This window comes from Eleutherodactylus coqui, chromosome 3 (genome assembly GCF_035609145.1).
Source record: "Eleutherodactylus coqui strain aEleCoq1 chromosome 3, aEleCoq1.hap1, whole genome shotgun sequence".
Classification (NCBI taxonomy): Eukaryota; Metazoa; Chordata; class Amphibia; order Anura; family Eleutherodactylidae; genus Eleutherodactylus; species Eleutherodactylus coqui.
Genome location: NC_089839.1, coordinates 148,230,506 through 148,248,110, shown reverse-complemented (window position 1 = coordinate 148,248,110; position 17,605 = coordinate 148,230,506). Strand labels below are relative to the sequence as shown.

The following is a 17,605-nucleotide window of genomic DNA, read 5'->3' as shown; positions in this document are numbered from 1 at the left end:
ACAAGGGGCGGGGAAAGGGTGGGCACTTAGCTTCACCTCCATCCCGCCCCTTGTCCATAGCATCAATGGGAGGAGGCGAGGTGGACCGTCGCTTAGCCCCGCCTCCGCCTTGCCCCTCCTATTGCACAGAACAAAGGGGAGGTAGACAGGTAAGCCTGCACGGGTGGGAGGGAGAACTCCATCCCACCTACGGCCACTGCCATGGGCTCCCATAGGAGCCTGTGCAGCGGCTTGACATATTCCGGACAAAGCATAGTTCCAGAACTATGTTTTGGCTCCGACGTAAAAACGCCCGGCACTATATTGGCTTGGCCGGGTGTTTTTACGTCTCACAAATACGCCCATGTGCTCTGATGCATTGGAATTTAATGCATCAGATCACAGTGCATATTGGCCGGCCATGAAAACGCCGGCCGATATGCGCTCATGTGAAAGAAGCCTTATCCTGCGAATAGAGAATAACTTTCAATCACGACACAACCATTTAATTTAATGAGCTTTATTTTTATTTTTTTTACGGAAGACGTATTTCATAATTATTTTCTCTTATGCAAATGAGAAAAGGCACTAATAAAAAAAAATAAAAATAAACACAATCACATTGTGTCAGTGTGAGTCAGAACCCATAGAACATCATGTAGTGATTGCTAATATAACAGCCATGGCTTCCTAGGGAAAGAAGATAGCGAGTCTGGTTATGTTTTGGTCTGTTGCCCCCGTACCCATGCAACTACTGTATATTTTCATGCTTATGTAACCTTGGCAGGGATACATTGGCATTTATGGAAGTTCCATCTGTTTACCCAAGACACTGTGTGCCCTGTGTTTGGGTTCTATGTACAGAACATGTGTAGTTGGCATTCTTCGGCTGGGAGTTCAGCCAGCAACAGGAAATCTGTTCAACAATCTAGATAAACTATAAGCAGTAAGGCTTGGAGAAAACTGAGATCTACAACAATGGCTTAATTTATAACAGATGTTCATTATGCAATGTGGGTAGAGCGTACATCTTTTTCCAAGGATACATCCATAGCTCTCAATAACTCTTTATAGACCTATCCCACATCTAGCCCATAAAGCCACCTGTTCAGATGAGAAGTAAGAAAATAGATAGTTTTCCAAGCAACCAAATTTTAACAGAGTACATTTAAAAAGCGTGAACTCTGAACCCATTGGCATCAAGCTCTAAAAATCCAATTTAAAAGCTATGCGCACATTTATATCTTTTTATTGCTCTGTTTTTGGCTCTTGAGCCCAGTGCCAGTGTGAATATAGTATTTCCTAAGGTGGCATATTTCTAAAGGTTGGAGCAAGAACTGAGCAGGGATGTCTTACTGCATGATAAAAGTTGCAAATGAAATGATTATGAACCCAATGTTTTAGGCCCGGTAAGAAGATGTCAGATTGCAGAAGGCCACGATGAAGCTATAACAAAGAATGTTACAAACTTTGAGCTCCTATTGTAGTTTGATACACTTTTTAGTTTTATTTTTCTACAGCCAAAGCTCCCTGTAGATCCTAAAAAGAGGAAAAGTATAAAGGGAAGAATTGTATTTCTCGTCTTCTTTTAACATACTCTAGTTAATTAGTAGTTTATATTGGAATGTGCTGAATCTATAGATTTTTAGAGAAACCCAAGTAGAATAAGCTGCTTTCTTCCTCAGTCTACTTTAAAGGCCTGCTTATTACAAGCACGTAAACGCAGTCGCAGGGCTCCTTCACACGAGTGTATGCACATTTGCGCATGCCTGGGCGCTGTGTTTTCGCACATTGAACAATTCCTTTTTGTGTGCTCATCGTCATATTTTCTACTGCAGGGCATGTTTATATGCTCAGGGCCAACAAGAACGCACCACTTGAATTGGCCAAGTCGTCTAATGAGTTTCAGATGTGTTCTTTTTCCAGCAGAATTACGCAGCATATTATGCATGTCCTTGCGTATTTCCTGTGTATTTGTGCACCCCCATTGACTTCTATGGGGACCTTTGGTGCGCAAATGCACAGAAAAGTAAAGCAGGATGCATTTTTTTTGTGCGACCGAAATACGGAAATGCGGACAAACCCATTGAAAACAATGGGTGCTATTATCTGCGTATTGCGCATGCAAGTACGCCCTTGTGATGGAACCCTAAACCCATTTCTGTACGAAACCTTGAAAAAGGCGAAACGCACATAAGGGGTACAAAAGGGCGTTTTCACTCCAATTGTCATTGCTTTATTTGTCAATATGCTTTCAAGATTTGATGGGTTTGGTCCTTATTAGAGATGAGCGAACGTACTCGTCCGAGCTTGATACTCGTTCGAGTATTAGCGTGTTCGAGATGCTCGTTACTCGTGACGAGTACCACGCGATGTTCGAGTTACTTTCACTTTCATCTCTGAGACGTTAGCGCGCTTTTCTGGCCAATAGAAAGACAGGGAAGGCATTACAACTTCCCCCTGCGACGTTCAAGTCCTATACCACCCCCCTGCAGTGAGTGGCTGGCGAGATCAGGTGTCACCCGAGTATATAAATTGGCCCCTCCCGCGGCTCGCCTCAGATGCATTCTGACATAGCTCAGGGAAAGTGCTGCTGGTGCCGGAGCTGCTATAGGGAGAGCGTTAGGAGTATTTTAGGCTTCAAGAACCCCAACGGTCCTTCTTAGGGCCACATCTAACCGTGTGCAGTAGTGTGGAGGCTGCTTTTTGCAGTGTTGCCCTTTTTTTCTTTTGTATATCGGCCATGCAGAGCATTGTGCCCTGCAGTAATTTTACATACTCCAGGGCCAGTAGTGGTGAGGCAGGGACAGAAGACATATTTATTGAATATAGGCAGTGGGCCTTTCCAAAAACATTTGGGGAAAAAAATCTATTTGGGCTGCCTGTGACTGTCCTCAGTGTACTGGGTCTGTGCTGGGGGTAGTTGTCCTCCTAATTCATACGCAGCCAGCTAAGTGTTACAGCAGGCTTGCGCAAAATTATTTCCTGGCTCTGTGTTGGCTGTTACATCACCGCTGTATTCCAGTCCACAGTGCAACAGTCTGCAGTTATTTTACATACTCCAGGGCCAGTAGTGGTGAGGCAGGGACAGAAGACATATTTATTGAATATAGGCAGTGGGCCTTTCCAAAAACATTTGGGAAAAAAAATCTATTTGGGCTGCCTGTGACTGTCCTCAGTGTACTGGGTCTGTGCTGGGGGTAGTTGTCCTCCTAATTCATACGCAGCCAGCTAAGTGTTACAGCAGGCTTGCGCAAAATTATTTCCTGGCTCTGCTGTGCGTTCCGTAAGCGAAGTCAGCCTCCAACCACAGGCCAATAAGCGGCACATTTAATTACAGCGTTCTGTTTCTGCACTACTGGTAATACAGCATGCTGAGGGGTAGGGGTAGGCCTAGAGGACGTGGACGCGGGCGAGGACGCGGAGGCCCAAGTCAGGGTGTGGGCACAGGCCGAGCTCCTGATCCAGGTGTATCGCAGCCGACTGCTGCGGAATTAGGAGAGAGGCATGTTTCTGGCGTCCCCACATTCATCTCACAATTAATGGGTCCACGCAGTAGACCTTTATTAGAAAATGAGCAGTGTGAGCAGGTCCTGTCGTGGATGGCAGAAAGTGCATCCAGCAATCTATCGAACACCCAGAGTTCTGCGCCGTCCACTGCTGCAACTCTGAATCCTCTGGCTGCTGCTCCTCCTTCCTCCCAGCCTCCTCACTCCATTACAATGACACATTCTGAGGAGCAGGCAGACTCCCAGGAACTGTTCCCGGGCCCCTGCCCAGAATGGGCAGCAAGGGTTCCGAATCCTCTCCCACTGGAGGAGTTTGTCGTGACTGATGCCCATCCTTTTGAAAGTTCCCGGGGTCCGGGGGATGAGGCTGGGGACTTCCGGCAACTGTCTCAAGACCTTTCAGTGGGTGAGGAGGATGATGACGATGAGACACAGTTGTCTATCAGTGAGGTAGTAGTAAGGGCAGTAAGTCCGAGGGAGGAGCACACAGAGGATTCGGAGGAAGAGCAGCAGGACGATGAGGTGACTGACCCCACCTGGTTTGCTACGCCTACTGAGGACAGGTCTTCAGTGGGGGAGGCAAGGGCAGCAGCAGGGCAGGTTGCAAGAGGCAGTGCGGTGTCCAGGGGTAGAGGCAGGGCCAGACCGAATAATCCACCAACTGTTTCCCAAAGCGCCCCCTCGCGCCATGCCACCCTGCAGAGGCCGAGGTGATCAAAGATCTGGCAGTTTTTCACTGAGAGTGCAGACGACCGACGAACAGTGGTGTGCAACCTGTGTCGCGCCAAGATCAGCCGGGGAGCCTCCACCACCAGCCTCACCACCACCAGCATGCGCAGACATATGATGGCCAAGCACCCCACAAGGTGGGACGAAGGCCGTTCACCGCCTCCGGTTTGCACCGCTGCCTCTCCCCCTGTGCCCCAACCTGCCACTGAGATCCAACCCCCCTCTCAGGGCACAGGCACTACCGTCTCCTGGCCTGCACCCACACCCTCACCTCCGCTGTCCTCGGCCCCATCCACCAATGTCTGTCAGCGCACCGTCCAGCCATCGCTAGCGCAAGTGTTGAAGCGCAAGCGCAAGTACACCACCACGCACTCGCACGCTCAAGCGTTAAACGTGCACATAGCCAAATTTATCAGCCTGGAGATGCTGTCGTATAGGGTTGTGGAAACGGAGGCTTTCAAAACTATGATGGCGGCGGCGGCCCCGCGCTACTCAGTTCCCAGTCGCCACTACTTTTCCCGATGTGCCGTCTCAGCCCTGCACGACCATGTCTCCCGCAACATTGTACGCGCCCTCACCAACGCGGTTACTGCCAAGGTCCACTTAACAACAGACACGTGGACAAGCACAGGCGGGCAGGGCCACTATATCTCCCTGACGGCACATTGGGTGAATTTAGTGGAGGCTGGGACAGAGTCAGAGCCTGGGACCGCTCACGTCCTACCCACCCCCAGAATTGCGGGCCCCAGCTCGGTGGTGGTATCTGCGGCGGTGTATGCTTCCTCCACTAAACCACCCTCCTCCTCCTCCGCAACCTCTGTCTCGCAATCAAGATGTGTCAGCAGCAGCACGTCGGCAGCAGTCGGTGTCGCGCGACATGGCAGCACAGCAGTGGGCAAGCGTCAGCAGGCCGTGCTGAAACTACTCAGCTTAGGAGATAAGAGGCACACGGCCCACGAACTGCTGCAGGGTCTGACAGAGCAGACCGACCGCTGGCTTGCGCCGCTGAGCCTCCAACCGGGCATGGTCGTGTGTGACAACGGCCGTAACCTGGTGGCGGCTCTGCAGCTCGGCAGCCTCACGCACGTGCCATGCCTGGCCCACGTCTTTAATTTGGTGGTTCAGCGCTTTCTGAAAAGCTACCCATGCTTGTCAGATCTGCTCGGAAAGGTGCACCGGCTCTGCGCACATTTCCGCAAGTCCCACACGGACACTGCCACCCTGCGCACCCTGCAACATCGGTTTCATCTGCCAGTGCACCGACTGCTGTGCGACGTGCCCACACGGTGGAACTCTACGCTCCACATGTTGGCCAGGCTCTATGAGCAGCGTAGAGCTATAGTGGAATACCAACTCCAACATGGGCGGCGCAGTGGGAGTCAGCCTCCTCAATTCTTTACAGAAGAGTGGGCCTGGTTGGCAGACATCTGCCAGGTCCTTGGAAACTTTGAGGAGTCTACCCAGATGGTGAGTGGCGATGCTGCAATCATTAGCGTCACCATTCCTCTGCTATGCCTCTTGAGAAGTTCCCTGCAAAGCATAAAGGCAGACGCTTTGCGCTCGGAAACAGAGGCGGGGGAAGACAGTATGTCGCTGGATAGGCAGAGCACCCTCCTGTCTATATCTCAGCGCGTTGAGGAGGAGGAGGATGAGCATGAGGAGGATGAGGAGGAGGGGGAAGAGACAGCTTGGCCCACTGCTGAGGGTACCCATGCTGCTTGCCTGTCATCCTTTCAGCGTGTATGGCCTGAGGAGGAGGAGGAGGAGGATCCTGAAAGTGATCTTCCTAGTGAGGACAGCCATGTGTTGCGTACAGGTATCCTGGCACACATGGCTGACTTCATGTTAGGATGCCTTTCTCGTGACCCTCGCGTTACACGCATTCTGGCCACTACGGATTACTGGGTGTACACACTGCTCGACCCACGGTATAAGGAGAACCTTTCCACTCTCATACCCGAAGAGGAAAGGGGTTCGAGAGTAATGCTATACCACAGGACCCTGGCGGACAAACTGATGGTAAAATTCCCATCCGACAGCGCTAGTGGCCGAAGGCGCAGTTCAGAGGGCCAGGTAGCAGGGGAGGCGCAGAGATCAGGTAGCATGTACAGCACAGGCAGGGGAACACTCTCTAAGGCCTTTGACAGCTTTCTGGCTCCCCAGCAAGACTGTGTCACCGCTCCCCAGTCAAGGCTGAGTCGGCGGGAGCACTGTAAAAGGATGGTGAGGGAGTACTTTGCCGATCGCACGACCGTCCTCCGTGACGCCTCTGCCCCCTACAACTACTGGGTGTCGACGCTGGACACGTGGCCTGAACTCGCGCTGTATGCCCTGGAGGTGCTTGCTTGTCCTGCGGCTAGCGTCTTGTCAGAGAGGGTGTTTAGTGCGGCTGGGGGAATCATCACAGATAAGCGTACCCGCCTGTCAACCGACAGTGCCGACAGGCTTACACTCATCAAGATGAACAAAGCCTGGATTTCCCCAGACTTCTCTTCTCCACCAGCGGACAGCAGCGATACCTAAACAATACGTAGGCTGCACCCGCAGATGGAAGCATTGTTCTCTATCACCATCAAAAACGGGGACCTTTTAGCTTCATCAATCTGTGTATAATAATCATCCTCCTCCTCCTGCTCCTCCTCCTGAAACCTGACGTAATCACGCCGAACGGGCAATTTTTCTTATGCTCACAAGGCTCAGTCATATAATTTTTGTAAACAATTTTTATACGTTTCAATGCTCATTAAAGCGTTGAAACTTTCACCTGAACCAATTTTTCGTTAAACTGGGCTGCCTCCAGGCCTAGTTACAAATTAAGCCACATTAACCAAAGCGATTAATTGGTTTCACCTGCCCTCTTGGTTGGGCATGGGCAATTTTTCTGAGGTACATTAGTACTGTTGGTACACCAATTTTTTGGGGCCCTCGCTCAGCTGTGTTGGGCACTGCAATGGGATATATTTATGTACCGCCGGTGGGTTCCAGGGAGCCACCCATGCTGTGGGTCCACAGGGAGTTGTAACTGCATGTGTCTACTTCTAAAGAACCCCAGTCTAACTGGGGCATGCAGTGTGGGCCGAAGCCCACCTGCATTTAATCGGACGTTACCTCAACTGTGATGGGCACTGCAATGGGATACATTTATGTACAGCCGGTGGGTTCCAGGGAGCCACCCATGCTGTGGGTGCACACGGAATTCCCATTGTGGAGTTGTACCTGCCTGTGACTATTTATAAAAAACCGCGGTCTGACTGGGGCATGCAGACACCTTGACAGAATGAATAGTGTGTGGCACATAGGTTCCCCATTGCTATGCCCACGTGTGCAGCTCCTGATGGCGGTGGCACAGGATTCTATTTCTCATTGCTTCTGTACAGCATTGTGGGCTATCGCCCCACCCCTTTTAAAGAGGGTCGCTGCCTAGCCGTGCCAACCCTCTGCAGTGTGTGCCTGTGGTTCCTCCTCATGGCAGACGCACTTATAAATAGACATGAGTGTGGCGTGGCATGAGTGCAGCTGAAGGCTGCACAGGGACACTTTGGTGTGCGCTGCGGACACTGCATGCGGGGGGGGGGGGGGGTCGGGCAGCATGTAACCCAGGAGAAGTGGCAGCGGAGTGTCATGCAGGCAGTGATTGTGCTTTGTTGGAGGTAGTGTGGTGCTTAGCTAAGGTATGCATTGCTAATGAGGGCTATTCAGAAGTAAAAGTTTTTGGGAGGGGGGGGCCCACTCTTGCCGCTATTGTGGCTTAATAGTGGGACCTGGGAACTTGAGATGCAGCCCAACATGTAGCCCCTCGCCTGCCCTATCCGTTGCTGTGTCGTTCCCATCACTTTCTTGAATTGCCCAGATTTTCACAAATGAAAACCTTAGTGAGCATCAGTGATATACAAAAATGCTCGGATCGCCCATTGACTTCAATGGGGTTCGTTACTCGAAACGAACCCTCGAGCATCGCGATAATTTCGTCCCGAGTAACGAGCACCCGAGCATTTTGGTGCTCGCTCATCTCTAGTCCTTATGGCATATTCCCTTGTAGGTTCATTTTTATTTTTCCTGCCTGCTATTGCATGACCTTCATTTATAGTAGGGACAGCCATTCCTAATATGCGGTGAATGGAAGCTATTTTACGGTTAATTTATATAGGTTAGCCCTTTGGAAACATTTTTTTCTGAGTATATGATAAGTGTACATTGTAGCACCAATTATATTGTCCTTGCAAGTATATGTGGTTGAAATGCATTGGAAAGACAGGGCCATATACAGTAATTTATTGCCACTTTGTGTGTTAGTCCACATGAATGCACTGCAGAGGAAATATCTTGCTGGACACTGCTTCCCCAGGCAACATCAGCTATTGGGGTGCCAGGAGTGGACCCCACATTCTGAAGCATGTTGCACATGTTGGCACAACTTTAATATACTGATACTTCAGGAGCATATGGATGCTTTACCTTTACCTGCGAATCCCAGATAAATAATATTTAGACCAGTTTCACACAGTTTTTAGTTTTAGGCACCCTGCACACTTGCGTTTTTCTTGCATGTTTTTTTCACACGATTGTCAATGGGACTTTCTAATGTTAAAAACGCATCGCACAAAAATCGCAAAGCACAAACTTGCGATGCGTTTTTAACATTAGAAAGTCCCATTGACAATCGCGTGAAAAAAACGCAGCGATATCACGTGAAAAAAACTTGCAAGAAAAGCGGAGCCCTTAAATGAAGACAGGTTGCTACAGTCGCTATATCTCATGCCAATTTATGGAGGCACCAAATAATGACCGATAGAGTGCCTACAGGATAGTAATACATGAGTCATAGTATAGTTTAATGCATTGAGCTTTGCTGTGTGCGTTGATCACAAGACAGGTTCCCCTCTATGAGCCCATAATACAGACAAGTGACCTGGTACAGCCAACAGTCTGCTGACCCAAACTCCAAGTATGATAGATTCCTATGAAGCTCTGAGTTTGGGTCAGTAGATCCATAGTCAAGGTGGGACACTTGTCCATATCATGGGTACATCAATTGGTCAGTAATACACTCATGTCAACCTGGCCTTGTCATCCACGCACACAACGAAGCGCAATGCATTGAACTATACTAAGACTCATGGTTCAAAATCCTGTAGGCACTCTATGTGTCACTGTTTGGTGCCTCCATTTAATGGCATGAGATATAGCAACTTCAGCAACCTCCATATGTCTCCATGTAAAACTGAAGGGAAATGATGGTACAGAATGAGCCTATAGCACTTTATGGATGCCGTATTAGGGAAGAGGAAGCAGGTTTTCTCTTTCTAACTGACTGCTAGGGAAATGCAAGAGGTCCTTGGGGTATCCAAATAACAGAGAAATAATACACCTTTAAAGTGCAGTTAAGAAAACTTAAAATAAATTTATACTGTACTTTCTTGCAGTTTAAAACAAATATTCAATTAAATGAACAGGACTTGTAAAATCATTGCCATTGCTTCACAGTATGTTTGGGAATTGTATGCATTATTCGGCATCTGTCCATCTGCATTGCACCATAGGACATGTTGCTGTTCGCATAGCAGAGAGCCATATGACAAGCTCACTTCTGCATATTACATAGCAGAACATTTTTTAGAATTACTCAGTTTGTAATAGGTCATGCACTGCTGAGTATGCGCTTTCACTTGAGACTAGCAAAAAAGTACAAAATGTCACACGAGAAACGGAGTCGGGGACAAAAAGGGGAACTTTTATAAATTTCTTAAAATGAATCTGAGCTTAACAAGTCCCTAATGAAATGGATGTCAAGTTTCTGCCAAGTCAAGTGCTGTAGTTCGCTTTACTTTATTACATTATGACACAAGCAAGGGGAAGATATAGACTATTAAAAACAGGTGCAGGCGAGATGTTTGCTTTGGAAAAAAAAAATTCCAATTTCAAAGTGAAACTCTACCGATGGGTCATGTTATCGCACAATAAGCACCTACATAAATAGCAATCCCCAAATATAATGGACTTAAATAATTCCTCTGCTCTAGTATCAGAAATCTCAAAAGTACACCAGCTTATAGGCGGTAGATTCTAGATGAAGAATAGGTCACCATTGATGGGTCTAAAGGTCAACCAAAGGAAATTTGAAATTCTCCTCTATTTATACACTGAAAAATCACTGAATTAGGTAAAGCTGGCGTGTGACATCTTAAGATCCATGGTGCGCATCACAATCTGCTTTCAGATAATGGACTGACCTCTCCTGTGCGCAGTAGAAAGCAAAATGTGTCAGTCATGGGTAAATGTGGTGACTTCAGTGACTTTGACCATGGACAGATTGTTGGAGCCCAGAAGTGTGGTGCCAGAATTTCTGGAACAGTCGCACCTGTTGGCTGGTCCAAACCCTTGGGCAGACATCTGACAGAAGATCCCACAGTAGCCACGTGTGGTTGATCCTAGAGGCGATCGTTGGGAAACATGTCTGGTATCTCAGGAAACAAAGAAAAGCGTGCTCCATAGTGCAGAAGCACTTGAATCAGGGCACAGAGGAAATTATTGAAGGAACGTTGGTACCTCTGATGGTTGTGTGACAGCACAACACGTATGTTTGCAAAACACTCTTGGTGCTGCCAGCACCTACCGCATGATAAGCACCTCCATGTGAGAAACAGCAAAGATGATCAGCAGGGGAGTTGGACTGGAGAGCCAGGAAGGTGCTATAAAGAAACTTTATAGTGAAGAGGCTATGGGTTTTTGTGTTGGACCGGCACCTTCCTTTACATATTGTAACAGGATAATAAAAATATTTAAAAGCCATGGGCAATAGCGGGTGGGTGATGTCCAAAGATCGTATGACAGCTGTCACATGATGTAATATGCACAAAACTGAATCCTCCAGGGAATATTCAACTAAAAAAGGCCAGCCAATAAGAAAAAAGGACAACAAATAGTTACATGTACATGGAAAAAATCAATACTCTGTATGGAAATCATGCATGATACATGTTTAAAATATAAACAATGATATACGGTAAAAACAATTATCAATAATTAGTCTGAGACAACTGTCTATTACTAAAATTGATGGATATATAAAACTGACCCACGGACATAATAAAAAAGGGGGTTGATAAATTGATAAGTGAGTAATACATTATCAAAAAAAAAGAATAAAGATAAAGGGATACTGAAACTGCCGGCCAGGACAGGTGATACAGCGCTGAAACAATATAAAACTAATGAACTAAAAAATGCTGGTAATGGGGAAAAACAATGCAAGGCATTATCTGTAAAGCACATGAAAAATCAATATTTAAGTCACAAAAATAATTGATTACTAGTGAAGAATCAAATAATTGATTAATATGTTGATATGACCAATTTGACAACACGAACAGTAATACCAATATGATAATGGGCTCTAAGACCAAACAATACTGTAACAGATGATATCATAATTATAAGCTGAATTTTCACATAACATAATGACTATTAGGTCCTATTTAACCAATTAGTCAAAGATAAATTAATTAGCAGCAGTTCAATAAAAATAATAGTAAAAATAATATTTTTATTGTCATATTTATTTTTATAGACAATGCAGGTAAGGGATGAGATGTGACCAAAGCATGCCACATCAATGGGCAGCGATGCAGAATGATTGTATATATGTACCTATAGGTCTGAAGAGTGAAATGAAAATGTACATAAAGGGAGATGGGAACAATGAATTAATGGAAGAAAATGAAAGTTCAATAATATACATTAATTGAAAGAAGGAAATAGTTGCAACCATGACTAGAGACGAGAGATGAGTGGAGTAAAAATGAATGGATGATGCTTCCGATGGTTAAGAGGTTCTTATGGGAAAGTAATAAATGCTGACATTGGTTAAAAATATATTTTAAATAAATTAAAAAGAGGATCAGGGTACAACCAGAATGCAGATGAGCTATAAGAGCTAGGCAGAGAGGAGGGAGAGGGGAAAAAAAGAGGGATTATATGTGCATATGCATACATACACACACATGTGGCATATGTATACATATGTAGACAACGATTAGGTTTAAAATTTAAAGGATCAGACAGACTCTGTTGTGTTTATTGAGACCATTAGGGGGATAATGTGCATAATTTAAAAATCCAATAGACTTTTCACTGTTTTAGGGCTCTTTCACCTGAGCGTAGCTAATTTAGGTTGGCTGTGTCATGGCCACAACAGCTCTCGGCAAGGGAAGGGGGCCTGTCCCGCCGCCTTCCATTGCAAACAGCCGGCAAGGGGCGGAGAGAAGGAGGGAAGGGGAGGAAGTTTAGCAGACACACTGCAAAACTCCCTCCCACCTCCCTTCTCCAGCAGCTCCTATAGGCTCCCATGAGAGTTTATGGGAACCACCACCGCATTCCAGTCAGAAGATAGTTCAGGAACTATCTCTCCTGCTGGACATAAAAATGCCCAGCCGAATGCGCTATCTTGGCCAACCAGGCCCTTTTACGTTGTGGGAATATGCCCATCTGAACTGGTGCATTGTAAACCAATGCATCAGATGGGCAGCGTATATCAGCCGGATGTAAAAGCACAGTCGATATACGCTATTGTGAATAAGGCCTTAATTGGTGGAACCTATTTGAACAATTGGCAGTACCCTGCTTGATAGGAGTGATAGCAGGCTGAAATCAGACTGATGGGCTAACAGAAAGTGATGGGATACACCATATAATGTAAACGTGTAGACCTAGGTTTATTGAGCTTTATTGAGTCAATTATGTGGGGACTGTATAGTCCAGCCTGCATACTGAAGTTTACATGAGCATTCAATCAACTACGCTACATAACCAGAGTTACAATTCAGAAAAGAAGTAATCTTAAAGGTTTCAGAGGAAACAAAGAATGAAAAAGAATTGCCTTGTGGCAGATGCTATGATAACATAAGCAGTGAGGTTTCTGACACTTGTAGGACCACACTACAGTAGGTAACATACTAATGGGACATGGTTGTTTCTTCCTTAAACAACTGCGGTCAATGATATTTTTCAAAGTGGTACCCCTCCTAAAGGTTGTTTTAGGCAACATCCCTGCTAGCCAAGGATCACTCAATGGGAGAGGCCAGTGTCTAGTAAAGATCTGCTTAAATCAATCGATCATCAGTATTAAAGGTGGTTATGAAATTGTGAGAAAAGGAGTAGCAGCTAGAGATGAGCGAGCACGCTCGGATAAGCCAGTTACTCGAGCGAGCCTCGCTCTCCTCAAGTTAATGCATTCTTGTCCAAACATGCTCGGGGGGGGGGGAGCGAGGGAGAGAGTGAGAGAGATCTCTCTTTCACTCTCCCCCCCAACTACCTCCCGCCGCCCACCGCTCACCCCCGCCCCCCCCCCCCACCGAGCACGCTCGGACAAGAATGCAGTTACTCGAGAAGAGCGAGGCTTGCTCGAGTAACTGGCTTATCCGAGCGTGCTCACTCATCTCTAGTAGTAGCCGTAGGTTTCCTCTTTTGTAGACACTCCATTTAAGAAATGGTGGTGGCCTACAAGAAAGCATTCTTTATGACGGACCTAGGAAAATGCTTCAGCCTAAAGCTGTTAGGGAGTATTATGACTTGCTAATAGAAGACTTTGTGATTAGGACAATTTTTTCTCATCCTTTTCAACAGTCCAGAGGGCACATTTAGCAACCATGGTTTATAATGTTCACATTTGAAGTCAAAGTAACTGTTGACATCCACTTGCTTAAAGTGGGTCTTGGTCTGTATACTATTGTCAGCATCAACATAATCACATAGATCTAGAAAAATCACTTGCACAGTGGACAATTGATAGGAAAAAGACAGGCCAAAATCATTTGAATTGAGCTACGATGGAGGAGTTTAAGAGGGGACTAGACATCTTTTTAGAGCACTATGATATTACAGGCCATAGACATCAAATAAGCAGCGGGGTTATTGATCCAGAGTCAGGTAGGAACTTTCAAACGTTGATCCAGGGAATATTCTGACTGCCATTATGGAGTTGGGAAGAATTTTTTTCCCCTCAAATGGGCTAAATTGGCTTCTGCCTCAATGGTTTTTTTTGCCTTCCCCTGGACCAACAAGGGGGGGGGGGGGGTAGAAACAGGCTGAACTATTTAGACATTGTCTTCATTCAGCCTAACATGCTATGTTACTATGCTATGACACAAAATGTGAGCCTCATCTTTGTCTCCTGGTCACAAGAAAAAAGGTCGTCAGTATATCTTGGAATAACAGACAATTTCCCCTTTAAAATGTGCGTTTATATCAAGGAATTTATATTCAAAATACCGATTTGCGTTTCTGTTATCTCAACAATGATGTGCTACAGTGGTGCAACAGATCCAGCAGTGCAACAGCAGGGAAGTTACACAAATTTTTTAAAATGACCATGTGGTGTACTTTGCATTGATTGGGGTTCAATAGCCAAAGACAAACTAGGGTGCTCTTGATGACCCAGCATCATCACCAACAACGCCTCATACAGGTCCAGGAAACTCTGAATTCTCAATACTGCCTTGGTCCCCAAAGTCACCACACTGTAACCCCATTGAGCATGTTTGAGATATGTTGGAAAGGGCTGTGAAATCTGCTCCCACTTATCCACAAAATGTGCACCAACTGATGGAGCTGCTGGAGTGGGCATGGATCAGAGTTGAGTATGGAGGATGTTTTGACACAGTCTCGGGTGGGGAGTTTACCCCATTTCCATTTACAAAACTTGTATGATATGGAAATATAAGCAATGCAATGGTGAGTTTTTGGCCGGGTGGCAACCCTACATAAATTACAATAGGTAACTTTTAGTTTAGCTTTAGGCTTCTTACCCAAGAGCGTATATCAGCCAGACGTTTTCATGGCCGGCCGATATACGCTGTGATTTGATGCAGTGGATCCCAATGCATCAGATCACATCGCTGTATTCCTGAGATGTAAAAGCGCCCAGCCAGGCCAATATAGCGGCAAGCGTTTTTATGTCAGGCAGAAAAGATAGTCCTGGAACTGTCTTTTGGGCCAGAATACGTCGGCCGCTGCTATATTAGCATACGATGGCATGGCTGCTAAACGCCCTCCCTCTGCTCTCCTCCCCGCTTGGTCTTTGCAATGAGAGGGGGCGAATGGGGCAGAGCTAGGCTCCGCCCACACCATGTCCCTTGTCCGCAGCCAGCAATGGGAGGAGGCGGCACTTAGCTCCGCCCCCGTCCCCTCCGATTACAAAGAGTGAGCAGGGAGGAGAGCAGAGGTGAGCCTGCGAGGGGGAGGTAGGGGAAAGGGAAGGCCAACGGCATGGTGACTTCGGCGTCCATATGTGCCGGGGCCTATGCCGTGTGAATGGGCGCACAAACATTAGATTTGTCAGCCCGTTCATGAGCTTCTACGCCCCAGATGGTAGCGTATATCGTCCGGCTGTGAAAATGCCGGCCGATATACGCTCGTGGAATAGAAGCCTTTTGCTGTATACTGTGAGCCCCAGTGAAAACCATTACTTATAGTATACAGAAACTCCCCAATGTTTGTTTCTTACCTGATTTGCAAAGTTACCAAGGGCCTTTCCATTTCTGTGTAGAACTCTTGACTTATGAATTGAGGAAAATTTGGATCTTGATATCCCTTACAAATATAGAAAAGAAGTGTTATTATCCATACTATGATCCTTTTTTGCTTTTTACTTTACCATTACCATATTTATAGGCTGTTTTAGGACTCTTGCATCTTATGTGCAAGGTGCAGATGCATATGTATTGAAATGTAATTACAAATTTCAAAAACCAATTCTGAAACATCATGAACATGCCTATTAAAATCTATTACACATGGGAGATGACCCGTTATTAGCTGAGACATTACTGTGTCAAATGAGGGACAGGAAGTAAAGTGATTATCCAGGGAAACTTTTCAAAAACTGTCTCAGTCTGCACTAGTAAAATAAAAGAAGATACACTCATCTTCACTGCTCCCCTTCCTCTTTTATTCCACATGTGCCCCGTCCTTATTCATCTTTAATTTTGGGTGCAGAGTGACGACGTCTCAACGCCAAGTTGTGTGACTGCTGCAGCTAATCACTGGGTGAAGAAAACCGGTGATTGGCTGCTCTAGTCCCATGGTCCCAGTGTTGGTGATGTCATGGCTGGCTCCTTGCGCCTGAAGTTGAAGATGAGCAGTGACCGGGCGCATCGGAACAGACTTGTCTGTTTTTAGTAAATTGGTGACACCCACTTTTCAATTATTCATAAATTTCTAGGAGGAATAACGGAGGAAGTTCACAACATTCTAGAATAGAGGATTCAGAATTTTGGGCCCCTCATCGATCAGCTGTATGAAGTGGCCATGGCACATACTAGGCATAGTCCTTGTTTTATAGCAGCTGTGCCTAGTATTGCAGCTCAATTCCATTCACATTAATGGGACTGAGCTGCTCTTACTCCACGTGAGCCATGAATGTGGTGTCACAGGCCTCCCTCCTTTAGGAAGTGCTACTCATCTACCGTCCTATACTTACCAGTGGAAACTTGCTGAGTTTACTTTTTCCAGGGTCAGGGATAGAATTTTCCCACTGCTGCTTCAATCTAAAGAAGAGAAAACCCAGTTAAACCTGGATTATGTAAACCCTCACGCGCCAGTACTTGGATCAGTATTTGTAAGCCACAAACTGGAACGGCTCCAAAACCCAGAAGATGCCCAATTCTTTTCATTATAGTCTTTCTCTGTTTATGCTCAACTCCTGGTTTTGGCTTACAAATATGCAGGCCAAGAATCATTGGATCATTCGAATTTAAATAATAATCATTCAGTGTAAACGCAGCCAATGATTCGCCCGCTTATCATTCATTTCATGCAAGCATGAAAATCTTGGCTCTTTCACTAATCGTTCGGTTTAAATACCAATCGTTCAGTTGTTCTCATACACTGAATGTGAATTACTGAGCAATTTGTGAGCGCATGATTTATCTGCCTGTATAAACAGGCTGCACGAGCAAACTCTGTCATCATTCGACGTGTGAACGATAAATTGCGCTGTCTAAAAGCACCCAAACTGCTGACAGGAATATTGCTATGTAAAAGAAGCCTACAGCACATATAGTTCAGCGACCAGAAGAAAGTGCCATTTAGTGCCCTAACAGTCCAACGCCATACTAACGATTGCAGCCATCTAAACATAAAAATACTTGTACGTGTCTGCTGTGCCGCTGGCAGAATTGCTATCTTTTCTGCTTAGGGAGAGCACCTAGATGGTGAGTGAGGAGACTCAAATGGCCATGCACGCTCCTCTGGGTAATATGGGTACTGGGTACTTAAAAGTTGCTTATGCAAAGCCAAGCAACAGAGATAAGTGAACTTTTAAAAAGTTCTGTTTGGCCAATTTGTTGAATTTGAGAAAAAACTTCGGCTTGATTTATAAACTAAGCTTATGG

At 46.0% G+C, this 17,605-nt stretch overlaps 1 protein-coding gene across 2 annotated transcripts in view; it reads right to left on the bottom strand.

Moving 5' to 3' along the window:
* Nucleotides 1-17,605, bottom strand: part of CSF2RB (colony stimulating factor 2 receptor subunit beta) — a 70,534-nt gene that overhangs the window by 7,758 nt on the left and 45,171 nt on the right. For both annotated transcript variants that reach the window (XM_066596295.1, XM_066596296.1), the window contains exons 13-14: nt 16,693-16,759; nt 15,718-15,803 (exon numbers count right to left, since the gene is read on the bottom strand). In XM_066596295.1, coding sequence (XP_066452392.1) covers nt 15,718-15,803; nt 16,693-16,759 — 153 coding nt within the window. The remainder of the gene's footprint in view (nt 1-15,717; nt 15,804-16,692; nt 16,760-17,605) is intronic.